Below are 21,273 nucleotides of genomic sequence, written 5' to 3'. Positions count from 1 at the left end.
CAAAGTAAGGCTGCGAGCGGCGTGGGAGCGATGGATGACCGATGGGGACCACAGTTTCACTAAGAGTGGAAGGCAGCGCCGGGCGATTTACGCCACAATTTGCGAATGGATTGTAGATGCTTGGGCTAACATGTCTGCTGGCACTGTTGTTCGAGCTTTCGCAAAAGCCGGCATCATTTCCGAGGAGCCGCACGGCACGGAAAGTGACTCTGACAGTGAAGAAAGTGAACCTGGCATGTTTAATGGAGATTTAGCACAGCTGTTCAATTCAGACACAGAGGATGAGGACTTCGATGGGTTTGATTGATGACAATTACCGGTAATAAAAATGTGAGTACCAAACTCAGTTTTGCTCCCGTTTTATTTTTAAACACGCATACTTGTATGAGCCCTATAATCAGGTGCGCCTCATGTGTGTGTTAAATACAGTAATGGCACACATAACTGAGACTGCGCCTTTTAGTACGGTGCATCTTATGGTCGTGAAAATACGGTAGGTGTTGAAAGCATGCGTGGAGAGTGGTGGGCTGGCCCGCCGGCCTTCCTGGAGTACCGGCCATTCTGTGATTCTCCAGAATCCACAGATGGCCAGTCCGCCGCTGGTGGTGAGTGTGAGGAAGGGGCTCTTGTGTGTTGCTGTGGTGGCTCTGAGAAGAGCCGTTGTTGTGTGAGAGTGGTGGCAGCTCACTACTTCGTGGCTGCTGTGGCCGCTGCTGCGGGCTTCTTGGCCTTCTTGGGCAACTTCTTAGCGTCTGCGGGCTTCTTGGCTGCTACTGCCTTCTTGGGCTTTTTGGCAGCTGCTGCCGGTTTCTTGGCTTTGGCCGCGGCGGGCTTCTTGGCTTTGGGAGCGGCTTTCTTTGCGGGTTTCTTGGCTTTGCTCTCAGTAGCCTTCTTGTTCATCTTGAAGGATCTGGAGGCCCTGGTGCCCTTGGTCTGCACCAGAGTGCCCTTCGCCACCAGGCTCTCGATGGCAGTCTTGACACGGGCCTTGTTCTTGTACACATCGTAGCCTCCGGCACCCAGAGCCTTCTTGAGAGCAGCTGCAGACACACCGCTGCGCTCCTTGGAAGCGGCCACGGTTTTCACAATCAGCTCGCCCACGCTGGGGTCAACTTTCTTGGGCTTGGAATCCTCCAGCCGTTCAAGAGGATTCTGCTTTCTTCCGCCAACTGAAAAATGTAAAATGTAAACACAGATTTTTGTCTAAGATAAGTAAAATGCTGCACAATACCTCCGACCAACTCCATCATGTGCTGACCAGTCATAGGAGTTTAGTGAGAGACTGAGATTACCAAAATTCACCTCTGAACACCACAAGAAATCATTCCTACCTACTTCCTGTACAACTCATCCATCTTATGCACAGCACTTACTACAATAGTTGGATTATATAAAGGCAGATAGAAAGGGAAAGGTGGCTACAGAGCCAACAAATTAGGAATCAGATTGAAGATAACTTTGATGGAAATTCCTCTTTGGTCATAGCTAGAAAAGCTGGATGCGAAGGACACAGCAGAGCCTGACTGTGGCATAGGCAGTATAGGCAAATGCTAAAGGTGCCATCTGGAAGCGCAAGTCTGTATTGAAGTCCTGCGCGATCTCACGGACCAGGTGCTGGAAGGGCAGCTTGCGGATGAGCAGCTCGGTTGATTTCTGGTAACGGCGGATCTCCCTCAGAGCCACGGTACCGGGCCTGTAGCGGTGAGGCTTCTTCACACCGCCAGTGGCCGGCGCGCTCTTACGTGCAGCTTTGGTGGCGAGCTGCTTCCTGGGAGCCTTTCCTCTGGTGGATTTACGGGCAGTTTGCTTCGTTCTGGCCATCTTGGTTTGTGAAAAGAACGTTATACAGTGTACTGCAGAGATGCCCCTTTATCCGGTCGTAAAGTCTGACAAACTAGCCGTGTCTGGACCTAAACTCCGCTGCAGGTCCATATATCAAACATCACTATGGCATTACTGAGACTTGAAAAACTGTCTAAAGTCTTTCATCTTTAATAAAATGATCAGCGTTCTGCTCTACCAGGTGTAACAATTGAGTTTAACATCCAGGCATCCATGAAAACGGAATTTATGATATTTAATGGAGTTAGAAGTTAGCAGGAAGTTAGCTCGCTAGCTTCTATCTAAATACAATATAGCATGTCCTGACTGCGGGATTTTGGAAACAAATTAAAACGTACAGCTCTGTTATCACTTCCAACATAAATGAAGACAGAAAACTAAACAGCAGTGATGTTTGTAGGGTTACTGAAGTTTGGCTAGCTGGTATATAATGATGTGCTACGTGACCGCTAGCGACACAGCTATGTTAGCATAATATAAACAAGCTAACTTTTTTCCACTCGATAAAAGTTAACGTGAGTGTTCTCGGTGGTCAGGAACAAATGTAATCGCATGGCAGGATGCTGTAAAGGACCAAACTTCAGCCAGGAGAACAACTGAGTTAAGATATTCATTGTGTGTATTCATGTTGTACAGTGTTTAACTGCATTATGGTTACTGTGGTTTAACAGAGACAGTATTTTAGTTGCCACCACAAGGAGGCACTGTTTCATTGTAAGAGCACGGATGCTGCGTCATCACGCCCCTAAGAAAAAAAAGTATACCACAACGAAAATGGCACCCATGAGAAAAGTTTTGCCGCGTGTTGATGAGGAATAAAGTTCACAAAATATTAAGGACATTTTTGCCTCCGTCGTCATTTTCCTTCGAGTTGATTGCTGTCGATGCTGCAATACTCAACAAAAACATTAGCACAAGCTTAAAATAAATAATAACTAATAATCCTTTTGTAATTAAAACAATGTTTTAAAGCTTGGAAAGTTTAACAGGGACTGACATTATTTCTTTATTATTTTAAGCTTCATTCTTACAGGGAGGACTATGTGTTTCTGGATAAAGACAGCTCTTTTGCAGCTTTGCTTCGGTACACCACCTCAGTGGGTTTTGAATTAAACTATGGAGATGTGTTTGAGGTGTAAACTTTCACTTTTAGTTTAGGCTTCAAAACAAGTGTTGCTTTAACTGTCTAGGAATTGCAGACATTTATACAGTCTCACATTTTAATATCTGCAATCAGGATCTGCCTGAAGTCTAGAAACCATAGGCATCACGTGTTTCCTCCTCTTCAGGCCTGTACTGCATCCACCTCGTGCTGCTGCGTGTTTGTGGGTCTCTGCCTTCAGTCTTGTATTTAATAACTGAAAACCTGCTGTTGGGTGGAGATCAGAGCAGCATGTTTTTAGTATCTTTACTTTGAAGGTTGTAAAGTCATTAATGATAAACAGAATCCACCACATGAAGGAGGTCTGGTGAGCTGTGATCAGGTTGCCCTCGAACACTTTTTTGGAGCAGTTTGTGTGAAACAACTCTTTTAATCTGAAACTGTTCAACAGGTCACGCTGACACAGCTTCATGCCTGATCAGTTTATTTATTGATTGATTGAATGGCGTATTTACAGGTCATTTAAACAGTCACTTGGCGTTTTAATCATGGACAAGAAATAAAACAAAGATAGCGAAAAGGACGACCAGCTGAAGGATAGAGGTATGACAAAGAGAGACTAACATATGAGAAAAAAAATAATCATTAATCAGAAATATTCTGTTCAATCCACAGTCCGATAAAATTCAGTGCCTTTAAAAGGACACCAGCTTTCCCCATAAATACAGTACTTTAATGCAACTTAGAGGGAAATAAATACATTTGATGACACTTAAAGGAAAAAAAAACTAATTTAATACACAATCCTCTAAAAAAACTCAGATCAAGTTGAACATTTCAGAAGTTAACACTTTAAAAATTATTTTAATTGCAAACTTAATGCCATTTTGTATTTTTCCACAGATTCAAACCCTTAAATGTTCCTTAATCCAGCTGGAAAAATATTAAATACCCCATAATATACTCTATATAATGTTAGCCTAATTTGCCCCAAAGAGCAGGAAACAGCTTCATCTGAATCATCAGTCAGAGATTTAAATGTTTTCTACCTGATATTAATTAGAACCTAAAACTTCTATATCAAAGCATCTCAAACTCTGCTCATGCTTTAAAGTTTTTACAGAGTAAAATCAGATTAATCAGAGCCTGTTGCTGAAAGGTCCAGTAAATACTCTTTAGACATTGAAGTTAACGTTTGTTTTATTTATTTTTTTACCCATTAAACCATTAACATTTAATCCATTAAAACTGTTCTCTTAAATATTCCACTTCAGGTGAAAAACTACAGAACAACGTAAACACACCTGTGGTGATCTTTAATCCATTCATCATTTCCAATAACACCTGCAGCCGAAAGTATTTGACTCCAAACGTGACATAAACCCTCCCTAAACCTGTTGTTCCCGGCTGTGTCCGCCTAAATACTCAAAGGTGTTTCAGGGTCTCTTTGCGATGTGATTGGATGAAGCTGCTCTGCATTCTTTTGCCGATCCTTAGCTGAAAACCTCTCCGATCTTTTTCTTTTAAAGCGACTGAAGCAATTGAGCCAGAGTTTCCAGAGACTCATACAAAAAGCTTTGTCTTCAACAGTCCGACGTTATTTACACAGTAAACACACAGAATATGTACAAACTGCAGCGACACTCGACTCCACTCATCCTCTCAGGCCCCCATCCAGTGTCAGAGTGCCAAACCTGCAGAGGTGATACAGGCCAGACAGAGTCACATTTGTGCCAAAATAATCACACTAAAGTTAAAATAAAAGAAAGTCAAACAAGAAGCTGAAGGCAGGTTTTCAGAAGCTGGCTCAGGCAAACAAAAATATTTTTATTCTGTTTCTAAGAAAGTGTTCACGTGTTCAGTGTCAGTGTTCATAAATCCAGGTCAAAATGACCCCCACCTCTGTACTTCCTGTGGGTTTGGTTGCTGTTTTTAAACTGAACTTTTGTGTTTTTCAGCTCTGAAAATATGAAGTAGAAACCTGCTGAACTTTAAAATGCAGAAAAAAAATAAGTTGGCCACATTTGAAACTGTTTTAGTTGAAGGTAACATTTTTATTTGCTTCATTAAATGTACTAACATTATAATTATCTAATTTTAATGGAACTTTAGGAGGATAATGTATAATCTGTATAATGTTCACTTTTCCCTCATAAAAGACCCTAATCATGAGTGTTGACACTTCAGTATGTATCAATAAATTTGTGGTTTGACAACCATTAGAATACTGGTATTACTGGTAGTACTAAGTGTGACAACTTGATTTTAAAAATCAAATTCTTTTAGAATAAACTTTACTGTATTTTAGGGGTCACTGATCAGCTCATTTTTTGTCCTTATTGTTTTGTTAGGGAGTTGGCACTGGTCCATATTATTCAGAGGCACGCTCATAAGCATCTTTTAGGTCTAAATTTTACATGAGCTGATTAAACAGAAATCAAAGTTATGTCAAGCATAAGGCCCTGGGGCCAGAATCGGCCGACCAAAGACTCCAACTAGCCTACTGCATGACTTCGGAAATACAAAGGAGGGCATGAAATTTGGACTTTAACTTTATTTTAGTTTTACAGCTTTTGCTGATGGTGAGGAGCTCCTCAATGGTCATTCATACTACATTGAAATAATTAAGTAACAGGTAAACAAATTACAGAAAGTTACAGATTTTATATTGGGTTCACAATAAAAATAAATAAACAAATACAAAAGACATTAAATGGAATTTAATGTCTTTTTGTTTTGAGAACTGACAGATTTATAACTGTAGGACAGTCTGCACTGCACTTCTTTATCTTATATTAAGATATCACTGGTTCGGCTCAGACTGGGCTGTATGTGGGCTACGGTGTAAAATAAATTTGATATCCCTGGTTTAGAGAAAACATTCAGTCAATAAATTCAGAACCATAAACATCGAACCTGCGTCTGTTTCCGAGCGGTCTGCGTACTTTTTACATTTTAAATCAAACAATAGAAACAGAACCTGCAGCTGATTTACCGTAGTCTTAAATTAAAAACAGAAAAGTCTGACCTCTCTAAGAAATGGTTGTTTTCTGCCAACTCTTTGACCACTCCCTCCATCTCCTCCTTCAGCTTCTTCATCCTGAAACACAGAAGCACTGAGTCAGCACTCACGGCTGCTTCAGATGGAACTCAACACGATGCGACAATAGAGAGGAAACAAACAAACCCCAGAGTCATCTCCACCAGCGTGTTCTGGCTCAGGTAGGCCTGAGGCTTCATGCCACTGGACACCAGAGGAAGAACTTTCTGTGGCAGCTGTTCCTGCAGCTGGAAGACAAACAAACAGACACGTATTTCTGTCACTTCCAGACTTCATTCTGGGAAACTTGGCCGTAAACGAATGTGCTTAGTTATGATGACAGATTTCGTGTGCGTCAGCCGCCCAGCACCTGAAATCGCTTTAATGTTTACCTTGATGGCTCTCTCCATCAGCATGGTCACCTCCTTCTCGATGCTGATCAGCTGACTGGACAGGTTTAGCAGCTGCTTCCTCACATGATGAACTTTCCTGAAAAAGCAAAAAAAAGCTAAACGTCAACACTCAAGCCGAGAGGAGCTCGGGTCACGACCCAGCTGCCCGCTTGCCTGTCATTACCTCATCCACTCCTCGCTCTTGGAGATGAAAAGACGGTACTTCATTGCGCACTCGTCTGTGAACAGAGTCCTGGCCTTACTCGCGTGAAGGACCAACTTCTGTCTGTAGGAGAGAAACAAAAACATGGCATCAGAAAGAAGGCGGAGCCTGACGGAGGACATCCACATAGCTGACAGTACCGGAACTTACTTGTCAAACTTGTGGATCTGCTCCTCGTTGTACGGCAGACCTGAACAGAAGAAATGAAACCAAACCATTTAAAGTTTCACTTTTACTCCTGTGACAGCGACATGCTCTCGGTTTAAAAGATTTTAAAATTGGCTTAAATTAACTAAAACCTTCAGTTCATTTGCTTTAAGCACAGCGTGACAGTGTCGTGTCATCATAACTGTTGGTAAACCTCAACAGCAAACAAAAGCTTTTATTAAACAGAAGACTAAGTGTGCTGTCAGTAAATGGAAAAGAACAGCTCAACAATGACAACAAAGGAGAGCTGCACATATCCCACATCTTAAACTTCGACTGATGGAGGATCACTTTTGTTTCAGTTTGTGTGTTTTGTTCAAGAAAGAAATAGAAATGATTTCTGATTTTCTGTTATGCAGGTGCAGAATATTTCGTAACATCTGACATTTTAAAAGTTTAATACAGCAGCGAGGTTGTGAAGGTAAATGTGAGTGTCATCTGCATAGCAATGGAAGACAAAAGCAAATAAATAGAAAATAAAATGGAACCCAAAATTGAGCCTTGCAGTACACCACAGGTATTGTGCAAATTGTGAAGAAATGAACAGCCACATAGCAACATCAGGCATGAAATAAAAGCTGCTGATATGGTACAATCTGCAGTAAAGTGTGTGCTGTAAAACTTAGTAAATCATGTTTTTATGTTTTCTTTAAATAATCTTCCAGAATTATTAGGTGCTCTGAAAAGGAAACTCCTACAAATACATGTGCTGTTGGACCAGCCGTGAAGCTAACTGTGTGCAGGCTTTCTGTTTCTGAGCCTCATCAATAAATCTCCTTAGACCAACAGAAGTTTTGATCCTGATGCAGACTGTAGGTGAAGCTGGTTCTAAATGAAACCTGATTTAACAATGACTCTTCCTCCACAGATAAACAGCTGAATCTGCAGCCGTGTTTGTGAACTCACGTCTCTCTGCTTTGTCCTTCTTGAACTGCTGGTAGATGGCGGTGATGGCGTCCAGCAGCACTTTGATCTTCTCCACACTGCAGAGAAAAAGCCCAGCGTCACGCACTGCATCACCACACATCACTTTTGCATTATTATTTCCTGTTCTTTCAAACTTACTTCCTGTCCTCAGGGTGCGTCCCAACTTGCTGCGTCCAAGTGTCGGTCAGAAGGCCTCCAGGCAGAAATTTACTCTTGACGTCTTGTGTTGTACGTTCGATGGGCTCCAGAGAGCCGGAGATCTGCACAGAAACATTACGTCAGGACGAAACAAAGAAAAATCACCAACATTTTAAAAACAGTTGAAAGAAATGAGGCACAGTTAGACGACTGCACCATAATTAACAGACAACCTCAGACTCTAATGATATCATATGTATGGTGATACTGGAGGTTTTTAAAGTGAGCACGTGACCAAAAATTCTTAACTCAAGTGTTTCTGAGAGTCACAAAACTACTAAGCACTTTTCTTATAGTCCTACTCAGCTGTTAAGTTTGACCTTTTAAACCACATGTGTCAAAGTCAAGGCCCGCGGGCCACATCCGGCCCGGCGTACATTTATATCCGGCCCGTGAGATCATTTTATATAGATGTACTATTATTGTTATGCATGGCCCAGCAATATGAGGCGCTAATAATATACAAACTACAGATCCCATAATGCAGCGCTGCAGCCTCCTCACTGAAGGCTAGGCTAACTGGGAACATTCCCGCGTCAATCAAGTCAAACTTCTGTTATTGCGAAGTTAGCCGCGCACAATGGTGGAGAGAAAAGTTGATTCTGAAAACAGAGCCTTTCAGCGCCAGTGGGTGACTGAATATATGTTTACAGACATTGCTGGTAAACCCGTGTGTCTTATTAGTGGAGCTAATGTGGCTGTAATTAATAATAATAATGGATTGGATTTATATAGCGCTTTTCAAGGCACCCAAAGCGCTTTACAATTCCACTATTCATTCACTCTCACATTCATACACTGGTGGAGGCAGCTACAGTTGTAGCCACAGCTGCCCTGGGGCAGACTGACAGAAGCGAGGCTGCCATATCCCAAGGACACAATGACCAGAGAGCCTGGGGATCGAACCGGCGACCTTCCGGTTACAGATACACTTCCCAACCCCCTGAGCCACGGTCGCCCCAATTAAGGAAATTAATTTAAGACGGCACTACGAGACAAAACGTCAGGATAAGCTGAAAAACCTAAATGCAGAGCAGAAACTACAGAAAGTAGAAGAGCTAAAGAAGAATCTGACATTTCAGCAGACTTTTTTCACCACAGCAAAATCACAAAGTGAAGCTGTGTATTGTAGCAGAGGAGACAGTCAAATCAGCCCGGTACCACTCTGAAGAGCTGCATGATGAACCTGTGCGACATCTTGTGTCCAGACAAAACGCAGAGTTTGGCAAATGTGAGCCTGAGCAGAAATACGATTGCTGATCGGGTTTGTGAGATGGCCACGGATTTAAGAACATAGTTGTGTGAAAGAAGCAAAAACTTTGTTGCATACTCTCTTGCTGTGGACATTGCGCAGCTGGCCATCTTCATCCATGGAGAGGAAATATTGAACATTAAATCGATGCACGGGACAACGACAGGGAAAGACATTTTTTAAAACGTATGTCAAAGTGTAGCCGACATGAAACTGCCCTGGGACAAACTTGTTGGACTTACAACAGATGGAGCGCAGGTGTTGTGCGGTGAAAAAAGTGGACTAGTCGGCAGGATGAGAGTAAAGATGCAGGAGGAGAACTGTACCGATGAGTTAACAGCATATCACTGCATCACACACCAGGAAAGGCTGTGTGGTAAAGTACTAAAAATGGAGCATGTAATGATCACCGTAACGCAAACCATAAATTTTATCTGAGCTAAAAGATTAAATCACCGTCAATTTCAGTCTTTTATGTGGGAAATAGATTCAGAGTTTGCCGACATTCCTCATCATACAGAGGTCCGTTGGCTGAGATGGGATAAAAATTCTCAATAGAGTTTTTGAGCTCAGCAAGGAAATCTGTCAGTTCATGGACATGGCATGTATGATGCTGTGAAGGCATTTCAAGTGACACTGTCACAAATGCACCAGTGCAACCTGCCTCACTTTCCCTGTTGCCAAGTAATGCTGAACCAAGTCAGCGGACTTTGCTGAACTGCACCTGTGCAGATTCAGATGGAGCTGCAGTGTAATGATACACTCAAGGGAAAGTACGACACTGAATGGCCCGCACAGTTTATTAGTTCCTTTCCTGAAGCAATACCCAGCTCTGTCTACATGCGGCTCGAACCTTGTGTATGCTTTCATTTATTTTTTCTGGGGTTTTTGGCAGCATGTTCATATTTCTAACTTGCATAATTTTGACGGGATATATTTTTATGAAGGGCAAAATATTTAAAGTTTCTTCAATTCTCAAACTCAAAATCAGAGTCACCACCAAGAGTTCAGTGTGGCTGTTCTCTCAGATTATTACTGTCAGGTTACAATAAAATTAAAAAAGAGGATTTATGAGTTTCAGCTCGTTCAGAGGTTTTAAGAACCAAGCTGATAAAAATCTGGAGAGTCTGAGAGACAAAGAACTGCAGCATGTTAGAAAGATGTCTGAATAACAAATGTGATGCACAGAGACAGGAAAAGAGCGCCAGCACTCACTCTGAGAACTTTCTTGTGCATGTCTGAGATCTCGTCGTATTCTGACGACAGCATGTTGGCCTGCATCAGCACCTCGAACCTGAAGCACGGCGAGAGCATCACGTTATTAACAAAACTTTCAGGATTACACTCTGGAAATTATTATTATTCAAACACTGCATTACATTTCACTTTTAACAGTTAATGAAGGCTGAATTATGAAAAACAGATCTAAAGAACTGTGACCATCTAAGAGAGTTGCTTACATTGAACAAATTCACAAAGTCAGTGTTAAACAGAAATGCGAGGTTGGTGGAAAAACAACTTGAGACTAGGGCTGGGCCATATCATACCGTTCATGGTAACACCGGTATAATGTTTGGCAACGATAAGAAAATGAAATATCGCTTTAGAATATGGGTAAAACACACATGCGCAGTGCCTTTGTTTTTGTACGCACATGGCAGAAAAAGTATGATGGCGACGGAGAATGAGAAGGGCGAAAGCGGATCGTTGAATCAAACGGATGAAACAGAATTGGTTTGTAAAAATGCTGCAACTTCAGTGGTGTGGAACTGGTTTAGCTTTCGTCCGTCAGATACACAACAAAGCACTATTTTTGGTAGAGCATGCTAGCGGGCCGTCGTTATTACCGTGTTTTTTGGAAAATACGGCACACTTGGACAGCGCCCCTTATAATCCCGTGTGCCTTATGTATGAATTCTGGTTGTTTGTTTACTGACCTCGAAACGATTTTATGTACACGGCGCTCGAAAATCTGTCAAATGTTTTAGTCCAACTTTGCTAAGCTACAAACTCACACTGCTTGATGGATTGTCGGAGCTTTACAGCTATTGTAGGCCGGAGCCTCGCGGAGTGATACGTACTGTGCTTCAACATAATATTACCGTATTGTGTGTGTATAACCACTTTTTAAGTTTTGTGGATATTATACATGGTTATGCTGAGGATATGTCGGCCATTTTCCACTGGAAATGCCTTTTGGTTAAACTGTCAGCAAGGAATTTGCATTTGCACTGTAAAATTTTTATATAACTTTATTGCACATAAAAAACAGCTGTTTGTTTAAGTGAAAATACATGTTTGTGATTTTTTTTGCACTACTAAAGTTGAATAAAGTCTCGAGTTGTTAAGTATTTTGTCTACTGTCAATTATATCGTCAGTTACATGTTATCGCAAATTTTCAAATGTATATCGTGATAAATATTTTTGGTCATATCTCCCTGCTCTACTAGAGCAGTGGTCCCCAACCCCCGGGCCTCGGACTGGTACCGGTCCGTGAGTCGTTTGGTACTGGGCCACGAGAGTTGAGGCTCAGGTGTGAAATGTATAGTTTTCAGGGTTTTTATCGGTTTTCAGCGTTATTTTGTTATCGTTTTGATCATTAACTCGGTTTTCCTGGGTCTTTTCACGTGTGTTATGAATAAATCTTCTTTTTCTTCCTTACCGGTACTAGTTTTATTTTGTTGTATTTATCCGCGACACCTTAAAGGCCGGTCCGTGAAAAATATTGTCGGGCATAAACCGGTCCGTGGCGCAAAAAAGGTTGGAGACCGCTGTGCTAGAGACTATTAAATGTAGTGTCAAGTTTCTGTGGACTTTTTTTTGCAGTAGTTTTAAGTCTCAGAAGTAAATGCTTTCAATACTTGTTCTGAGTCCCTTTGGTGACTTCAGTCTCTTTGTGATAATTTTAAGTTTTGAGTCTCTTGGCAATTTTATATATATATATATATATATATATATAAGGGCTGGGTATCGTCACTGATTTCTAGAATCGATTCAATTCCGATTCACAAGGTCCCGAATCGATTCGATCCACGATTCGATTTAATTCGATTCGATTTAAATCTGGGAAATTTTGACAGTCAGAGATATAATTCAGATCAGGACATTTACATATTTTTGTATCTATAAAAAGGAAGCTGACACTCTCAAGACTTTATCCAAGGTGTGAGCATCACAGCAGATGCCTTTGTGTCAAAGTAGCTGAAGATAAAACACAGAAAAACATGTAGGTGATTTTCCTGGCCTGGGATTTTATAAAAATATTCTGCAGTACATCAAAAACGAAAGAAAACCATTAATTAATCAACATTACCTCTGACGTTACAGCGGTTTTATTAGAGACACGGCTAAGCATTTTGCATTTTGAATAATTTTAAAAAGTTTCAATTTGTTCAGTATTGAACAGCAGAAATGAGGTTTTCTTTTCGGAAGAATGTAAAAGGGGAAAAAACAGCGGCCGACAGCGCTGTAAACAACAGTAGACTTGTGTAACAAGCAAGCGAATAATGAAGAAAGGGAAACTGTTCGAGAGAGAGAGAGGGGGGGGGGGGGGGGGGGGGGGGAGAGAGGGGGAGGGAGAGAGGGAGAGAGAGAGAGCTGCGCATCGCAATGGAAGCAAAACAGTAAAAGAGTGAATTCATGACGATGTTTATGTGAAGCGTTTGGATCTTCTTTTGCTGCTGGTTCGGTCAATATTGTTTGGAAAGAGATCAAACTAACAGCTTTAGAATCAGCGCATAAAGGGCGTGAACACAAAGCGCGGACCCGGATCAGCGAGCTGTCGGCTTTCAGCCCCGACTGTGAGAAAGGCGACATCTAACTGATTCTGATCCGCGGGTCGCGCTGTGTGTTTAAGTCTATGTGCAGAATCCCTGTACCTGCTCTCATTTACTGTTTGGTGGTTCTTGAAATTTTGTGAGATGTCACCAGAGATTCTGGCATTTCGGACAAAATAAATTTATATTAAAAAATCGATTCAGGATTTTAATGAATCGATTTTACGTTATCCAAGCCAGAATCGATTTTAATCGATGAATCGATTATAAAAACCCACCCCTAATATATATATATATATATATTTTTTTTTTTTTTAATTAATGTCAAGTGTTTTGGTAGTAACTACATGAGTCTTTGTGCTACTTGGTGATAGTTCCAAGTCTCGTTGTTTCTAGTCTCTGCAAGCGGCTCTTTGGGCCGGTTGTTCACTGCAGCGGTTTTGACATTAGGATCTATATAAGTTAGAACTGAGGCCATCGATCTCGCTAATCTAAGGGTCAGGCGCTGGCTTTGTTCGTTTGTGATGCATCTGTAGGAGCAGTGTGCGGGTTAACGGCCTCACTCACAGCTGCTCGGTCTTCTCCAACATCTGTGTGCAGAAGTTACACAGATGGAAAACCTCCAACTTCTTGCGCATAATCTCATTGTAGTCCTCCTTCATCAGCTCACTGCACAAATAAATACACAAAGAAAAATGACATCACATGAGAAAACCAACTGAGCTCCACATCTGAGAAGATTTTTGTGACGTGAACTTACATTAAACCTCGAACTCCTTTCCGCACCAGCTCCTGATAAAGCAGCAGAGACTCTGAAGTTTTCCACAAATGGCCGACATCTCCTGCAAAAGTCTGAACAACAGGAAGAGGAAGGTCAGCGAGCATCGAGGGACTGAAGGAAAAAAAGACTGGCTCACGGTGGTCCCTCTGCAAAAAGCTTCAAGTTTTTTTGTGGTAGTTTGTACCCATCCATCCTCTTCCGCTTATCCTTTTCAGGGTCACGGGGGGGAGGCTGGAGCCTAACCCAGCTGTCTTGGGGTGATCTATAAGTTATTTTTAGAGTCCCTTTGCAATCATTTCTAGTCTCTATTTATCTATCTATTTAAAAATAGTTCAGAATTATTCTGTGTAGTTCAGTCTTTGTAACTCTGTAAATCTGTTTGTAAGAGTTCAAAATAAACTTTTTTCTTAAAAGTCACCAGATGAGTGAATTAGAGAAAGATTAATGGGTTAGAGTTCATCCTGAAGTGGTCCTGATTTCTTATGCTGACACACCTAAGCTCCTGTAATTGAACAGGCTGTATAAACTAGCAATGTTTTACTATTTTTTTCCAGGGCCAATCAGATTCACAGCTAAGATGATGTGAGTTCAGTACCTTTGCGTAGCTGGCGTCCAGGTCGAGGTCATAGCGGGGCTGAACTTTAGGAGGACTGGCTGTGAAAACAAAATCAAGTCCAGTTTCTAACCAACATATCCCATCACAAAACCCATCACATCAATTCTGGTTTTATTAAACATGACAGAAGAAAAAAAAGGAAGTGCATACGATCTTCAAAGATGAGTCCCACGGTGGCGACGGACTCACGGCTGACGAGCATGATGGGATTTTCTCTGGAGGTCTTGGGGAAAGTCTTGGCCTGGCGGTTGGCGTCGAGGACGAGGCGGCGGCCCTCGTAAAGCAGCTCCTGATTATGCAGAGGGATGCTGGTCCTGCGGCACAACAGTTCCTGGAACAGCGCTGCCCTGTGGGCACATGAAGAACAGCAGCTTTCAGACACCGTGCAGACTGTTTGAGAAAGCAGGTGCACGGGCACTCAAGGCTTACGTGTTGTACTCATGGATGTAGACGTGGTGCAGTGTGGCCTGCTGCAGGCTGAAGACATAAACGACGGTTCGGTGCAGGATGTCGTTGGTCTCAGCGAAGAACTGATCGAAGCCCCAACATTTCTCCTGATCGGCCTCCAGGATGTTGGCGAGAACTGGGGTCAGGAGGCTCTGAAGACCCCTGAAACAAAACCAGAGACATGATCTGTGTGTGTGACCATGAAGGAAACAACAGGCCGAGACATTTCCACACATATATCCCTCAACATGTTTGTTCATGAGCGTGATGATCAGGGTATGTGAGGGTCTCATACTTTGACAGGCTGCAGGACACCGGCATCTCTGTGCTCCACTCGATCTTCCCGTTCTCACACTTCTGATGGCCAGAGATCGTCCCGGACGGCTTTTCTGTGATGATTTTATACCTGAGGCAGACAAACAGCTGGGTAAGTTTCAGCTCAGTCCAATTCGTGTCAGAATGGTCAAAGGTCACAGCTAGATCTCACATGACTTCTTTGTTCCTGCGCGGCCCTTCGAACGGTCTGAAGGGAAGGCTGCCGGTAGCGGCGTGGTAGAACGTGACGCCGATGCTCCACAGGTCCACCGTGGCTCCATACTTCTTCTGGTGGTCTTTTCTCAGCACAGCGCGCTCGTACATGTCAGGGTGCTGCATAAGAGACATATGAAGAAGAGTTACTCAGCAGCAGCTGCACCAGCTGTGACATCACTAACTGGCATGTTTGTGTATGCTGCCATCCTTTATCTACAGTTCCTGTTCACTGCGTGCGTTTGTTTTGCTGACCAGGTACTCCTCAGTGCCATACAGAGACACAAACTGCTCGTCGTCCTCCAGCTCTCTCGCTGCTCCAAAGTCGGTCAGCTTGTAGACGGAGCGTCCGTCCTCTCCGATCACCCTCATGATGTTTCCCGGTTTGATGTCCCGGTGAACGATGCCGTACTCTCTCAGGTGGTTCATACCTGCCACTGAAGGGGACACAACAACCAATCAGTTTCAGTCGCCATATTGAACCATTTATATGCATTTCTTTCCACATTTAAAGAGAAGACTGATCACTCGTGTTTGATTTCCTTTTAACTGCTCAAACTTCACAGAGCAAGATTTCACATTTAAAAGAACCTGATCAGCTGGAACCAACGCAGAGTGTCACAGTTAAATGTGTCCCTCACCAACATCATGGAGAACAATGAGGAACTCGTCCTCGGGGAGTCCATACGCATTGGACGACTCCTCCAAGACAGTGTAGAGACTCCCGCAGGGACAGTACTCCATCACCAGGACCTTGTGACGGGTGTTGGACTGAGAGGAGGAGGAGGACGTTAGAAGGATGTTTTTACTCTCCTTAAAGATGTCAACATTATTTCTCAGCTACAAAATATAATTTCAGCTTTGGTCAATTTTTACATGTTAGTTTAGTTTGAAATCACTTTGAAGAACCACATAAACTGAGCCTAAAAGCTGAAACTAAAGCTGGAGCTGAGAGTCAGGAGGTAGAAGCGCCCGACAGGCTAATTCAGGGCTAAAAATTACTTGTTTTAGTTACTGAAACAAACATCTGCAAAACTCTTTTAATAACCACGAAATTTGAATCTTTACATTAAAAACTAAAAAATGCGAAATCTGAATGTTGTTGTCAGATTTATGGCATTAAAAATGTTATACTTTTGTCTTCAATTTAAATATTTAGGACTTCACTCTTGTTTCTGTTTTTTAGGTTCCATCTTGTTTTCCTCCTCTTACATTAGAGGAAATATTCCTTCTTGTTTTGGGCTATAAACCAATTTTATGATGATGGGAATCTTTAGTGGCAGCTTTCAAGGTTTTGAAGATCAACAACATGAAAAATGAAAATAATATTTTCTGCTTTTTTAAATTAAATATAACTTAACTATGAAGAGCAGGTAACACTCCCAAATTCTGCTGAATATTGTTCACATTTACAGCTGAATAAACTCTGTAAACTTAGACAGCTGAACAAATAAATGAAGCCGAGCACAAGGATACAGTGGCAATACCTCATCCTTGTGCTCGGCTTCATTTGTCTGACGGGTTCTTTTTCACAGTGAGTATGAGTCGTGGGTCAAACCTTCAGAGGTTTCTGTCTGGCAGAGTGGAGCTGAGCTCTTTATCATGGCCTCACATCATTCAGACACTTTTGGGCCTTTCAGCTCAGTTATGGGACTCACAGGTATTGTGTGAGCCAGATGTGGCCAAAAAGTTGCGACATACCTGACATCTGGCTCATATAAGATGAACCTGAAGCTGCGTTAAAGCATGTAGACTCGACCTGAATCAACAACAACAGCCAGGCCCGAATGTGGGCCAGCAGTTGCACATCTGGGCCACATCTGGGCCCAGATGTGCAACAGCCCTAGCTAACCTAACATGTTATTTCTGGAAGATTCCCGTTTCCTCCTGGGATCAAATCAGGGATCTTTCACTTGCTAGGACTAAATATTCTCAGTAAGAATAAAACATGAAGTTACTGACCTCCTCCTCCACAGCGAACAGCTTCACGATGTTCTTGTGGTTGAGTTTCTTCAGCACCTCGAACTCTCTCATCTGGACATCGAGCGGCCGCAGAAAACTCAGGTTGTTGAACACCTTGACAGCGTATAGGTCGCCGGTTTTCTACACACAGACGTGTACATTACACTCAAGAATCATCACTTTTTAAATAAATCCTGTTTTTAAAAGAGGTGAAACTCAGAAGGACCATAAATATTCTGGGAGAAATTTGCCCTCAGCGTAGTCTGCAGGCTGAAGGCAGCGTGAAGGGTTTAAAGCACAAGCTGAGCTCAGACACGAAACTCAACCCGACATCAGATTTAATTATTCAGATCTGAAAAGGAGAAACTTTTCTGCACAGTAACAAAATTTTTATGAATGAATTCAACCTGGAACAAATAAATGAGATCAACATCAGCGTGAAGATCAATAACGCAGGTTTTACTAAAGACTGAGTTTGTTCACCCCAAGATGATGTTACCAGGGTAACAGACTATGAAGTCAATGACTCCGCCCCTCATGCAGAAGTAGCTGCCTGGCTCTTTTTCAGTCGGAATCGAAGCTCATATGAAAGCTTTCACGGCTTTACAAACAAGAAACTAATGTTAACTTGTTATTCGTTAACTGTGGATAATAATGGATAATTGTGGATTTTGTGACTCAGGACAAAAACAAACTCTGATTGGCTTTTGTAGAACCGAAACTCAGAGTTCAGGTTTAGAATTTGTTAAACCTGCTTTCTGGAATGTGTCCAGGTGACATCTTTAGGTTTGAGAAGGTGAAAATAACATATGAGCCTCTCACTCTGACATGTTAAACCATAAACTGTAAGCGTACCTGAATGTTTCCCCTTTGCAATCAGGGGAAACACTCAATATCTATCTGCTGTCTACCATCAGTTCTGAACTCAAATATTGCTGAAAGACTTTGAAACAGTTCACTTCTTCATAAACAGAAGGGATCAAAACCAGAATAAAAATATCTTGATATCTTCACGGAGTGTTTCTGTATTTCCAGAGAGAAAAACAATTCGCGGCTGGCATGGCAAAATACCTTGTGCCGTCCACGGTAAACATTTGCCGTCGCTCCCTGACCGAGCAGGTCTGAGATCAGCCACAGGTAGTTGGCGGTGCTCTGCATCCTGAAGGCTGCGGGTGATCCTGCAGACACAGCACAAACTGATCAACATCAAGGGAAACAACGATTAATACACAACACAACCCAATCAGTCGAGTTTACTGCTAAAACACTTGGAGGTAAATAGATTAGCTAAAAAGGAGACAGCAGTTGTTACTGATACAGTAGGAAGCAGATTTCTATTTTGAAAATCTAGTAACTTAAACCCTAACTGAGGGCCTTTACTTTGAAAATCTGAGGCATTTCTTAGAGTTTATTTTCTCTTAGAAGCATGTTAGTCTTACTTTAAAAAATTAAGGGCCTGTCAATCAGTATTCATCAATATACAGCATAACCAGCCAGTTTATACACACTAGAGACTCTGGCTGTGTCTGATTTATATTGATAAATCAACAATCAGGTCATCAGTACTAAACAGTAGTGAACAAATCATCGATACAGATTGGGCATTTTGGTGTATACTGATCTGAATTTGTGGCATCCATTGATTGTTATTTGTGGTTTGTATGGGTCAGGTATTTCTGATCTACACTGTTCAGCTGTTATATTGATCAGTTGTTTCTAAGATGCATCCATTAGCTGGCTGTGGTGTAGAGTCCACAAACAGCTAATCGATAAAGAGCAAAAACAATACATCAATATTCAGCAGAAACAACTAATCAATAACTGATAAAGTGATAGTGTTAAACTGCTGTACATATCAGTAATAAATCAATCAATAAATAAAAAGCACCTGGTTGGAAAACTCCCGCCACTTAATATATATTAAAAAAATAAAAGTTTAAAAAATTTTTTTTCGCTGCGTCACCGGTTGCGTCGTGACGTCACGGCAGCTGCCTGGAAATTCCCGTTTGAGGCCTGAAACAAGAAAAAGGTAGAAGTGCGCGCAACATGAAGGTTATTCAGCCGACTTTGGGTCGTTACCGGACAAACGATGACGTCTTTAACCTTTGTTTCTGTTTACTGTTTACGGTTTCCGGTTAAACACGAACACAGCTGAACGCTTCCACCTGCGGGCCATCACACTTCAGGTTACCTGCTGACCCCGTGCCGCACGAGCTCCTCTGGGCTGGTTATCGATCCGGTATCTGTTTGATCTGTTCGTGTCTTATTTTTTCTTTCTGTCGACACGAACCGGAACGACCAAAAAAACCGCGTCACTTGAGTAAACCTACCGTCCAAACCGAGCCCGAACACCGGGTCCGTCAGCAGCGAGCCCCAGGCTCTGTATACGTGCGGGAAGTAAAAACACTACCGGGAGTTTTCCCCGTTAAAACGACCCGTCTTTATTTTGTTTATTTCCTTACCTTCGCTCTGCGGTCGAGCCTTCTTCTTCCGCTATTGTCGGGTCACGTGACAGCAGTAATCTAATCAGAGAACCCAACATATGTAGGGGTGTGGCCTGATCCTACCGTAATACCGATAGGATAAGTATGGCCTCAAATTGTGATCATAAATATTTTGTACTTGTATATCAGTTTTGTACTTGTAAATCAGGATTTGTATGTGTAAAAAGAATTTGTGTGTGTAAAAAGAATTTGTGTGAGCATAAAAGAGATTTGTATGTATCACTTCCTTTGAGCCCATAGGAAGTGGAAGAAATACAAATCGATCTGGATTTATTTATAACATACAGCTGTGACGCAAAGGTTTGTACATCCGGTTATTTGCAAATAAAATAATCACAGATTTCTTTTTTTGGACCAATATTTGTATTTGGAAGAAAAGTACTTTATATTAATTACAATATCACAAAATCGGTATTATTAAAAAACAAGTATTTCTTGGATTCTTAATATATATTAACTCTCAAATATATTTAATATTAATATAGAATACTATTAACATATTATTAAATGTGTGCGAGAGCATTATTAATTTCTTATGCTTATTACATTATTAACATTAGCATCATAGTAATGAAACATGTTTGAAAATAAATGTTTGCTTAATAATCTCTTGTAGCAATTTTCTTAATAGGGATTAACAGGGATTTTCAGCCCTTCTTGCGGGACTTTTAAGTAACATGAACTAAATGTAAATGCAGTGGTAAATAAATATAGTGTTTAGATTTTATTCTGAGCTGGTGAAGGCAGTTTGGTCAAAGAAGTGCTTATGTTGGACTTAATGTCTCACACACATTAAACCTCTAACAGTTGATTTCACTGCAGGACTGAGCAGCCATCACTCATGTGAGGGTGGCTGCCATGGCGACGCTGCAGTTGATCCAATTTTTCACAGACAGCTGGGACCTCTAACAGCTGGAGGGTAGATCTCTGTGGAGGGATAGGGCTCATGTGAATACTTTCAAAGCAGTTCTGAAAAGTTTGCTTAACTGTGTTAAACTGTGGCATAAACATAAATGCTGTTTTGCTTCCATTCTGGAAAATTAGACTCACAAAAGTAATTATCATCAGATTATTTTTCCTGTGCAGACGGAATGAAAGCATTTGAAAATAATGAAAAATGGCTGAAAACCTAGAAGTATTGTGTGAAGCCACAAAATGTTCAAACATTTTTTAATAAAGCTGCATTTGAAAAAAGTTTCACGAAGCTAAACCCCTCTTATTCTCTCCCATTTTTTTCTTTTGTAGTTACGTGTATTTGTTTATCTCACTCCCTCAAGTTTCTTAAACACTCTTAATCCTCTGGGCTCTGTGGTGGCCATTTGTGGCCACTTCACTTTTTCCAACCATTTTCGCTGTGTTAAAGCAAATGAAATGAAACTTTCCAAGGGTCTCGATTTTTTTTCAGATTTTTCAATTTTTAACTTCAGCTCCTTAAATACATCAATAATATACACTATACATCAAATTGTTCCTCT

General features: G+C 41.6%; 2 protein-coding genes across 4 annotated transcripts; both read right to left on the bottom strand.

Moving 5' to 3' along the window:
- Nucleotides 1-687: 687 nt before the first annotated feature.
- On the bottom strand, nt 688-1,821 carry LOC146614884 (uncharacterized). Its single transcript, XM_085375514.1, has 3 exons — nt 1,525-1,821; nt 1,232-1,253; nt 688-1,169 (listed from the first exon to the last, which is right to left on the bottom strand). Exons 1-3 carry the CDS (start codon nt 1,819-1,821, stop codon nt 688-690), a joined length of 801 nt encoding a protein of 266 aa, XP_085231640.1.
- Nucleotides 1,822-3,871: 2,050 nt separating this feature from the next.
- tbk1 (TANK-binding kinase 1) lies at nt 3,872-19,804 on the bottom strand. 3 transcript variants are annotated; one of them, XM_085376763.1, is made up of 21 exons: nt 19,757-19,804; nt 18,366-18,472; nt 17,295-17,435; nt 15,974-16,103; nt 15,588-15,769; nt 15,292-15,452; nt 15,100-15,210; nt 14,787-14,966; nt 14,508-14,704; nt 14,337-14,395; nt 13,721-13,812; nt 13,528-13,629; nt 10,399-10,477; nt 7,872-7,993; nt 7,713-7,789; nt 6,750-6,789; nt 6,561-6,662; nt 6,377-6,473; nt 6,132-6,232; nt 5,973-6,044; nt 3,872-4,638 (listed from the first exon to the last, which is right to left on the bottom strand). In XM_085376763.1, the coding sequence occupies exons 2-21, from the start codon at nt 18,450-18,452 to the stop codon at nt 4,599-4,601; spliced, it is 2,172 nt and encodes a 723-aa protein (XP_085232889.1). In that variant the 5' UTR covers nt 18,453-18,472; nt 19,757-19,804; the 3' UTR covers nt 3,872-4,598. The 3 variants fall into 3 exon arrangements, with proteins under 3 accessions (XP_085232889.1, XP_085232890.1, XP_085232891.1); XM_085376764.1 differs by having other exon boundaries at nt 18,366-18,490; nt 19,757-19,803; XM_085376765.1 differs by lacking the exon at nt 19,757-19,804 and adding an exon at nt 19,625-19,681.
- Nucleotides 19,805-21,273: the final 1,469 nt, after the last annotated feature.

This window comes from Diplotaxodon limnothrissa, linkage group LG17 (genome assembly GCF_057381915.1).
Source record: "Diplotaxodon limnothrissa isolate DT_005_m linkage group LG17, D_limnothrissa_male_GT1.1, whole genome shotgun sequence".
Taxonomy (NCBI): Eukaryota; Metazoa; Chordata; class Actinopteri; order Cichliformes; family Cichlidae; genus Diplotaxodon; species Diplotaxodon limnothrissa.
This window is presented reverse-complemented; position numbering and strand designations above follow the sequence as displayed.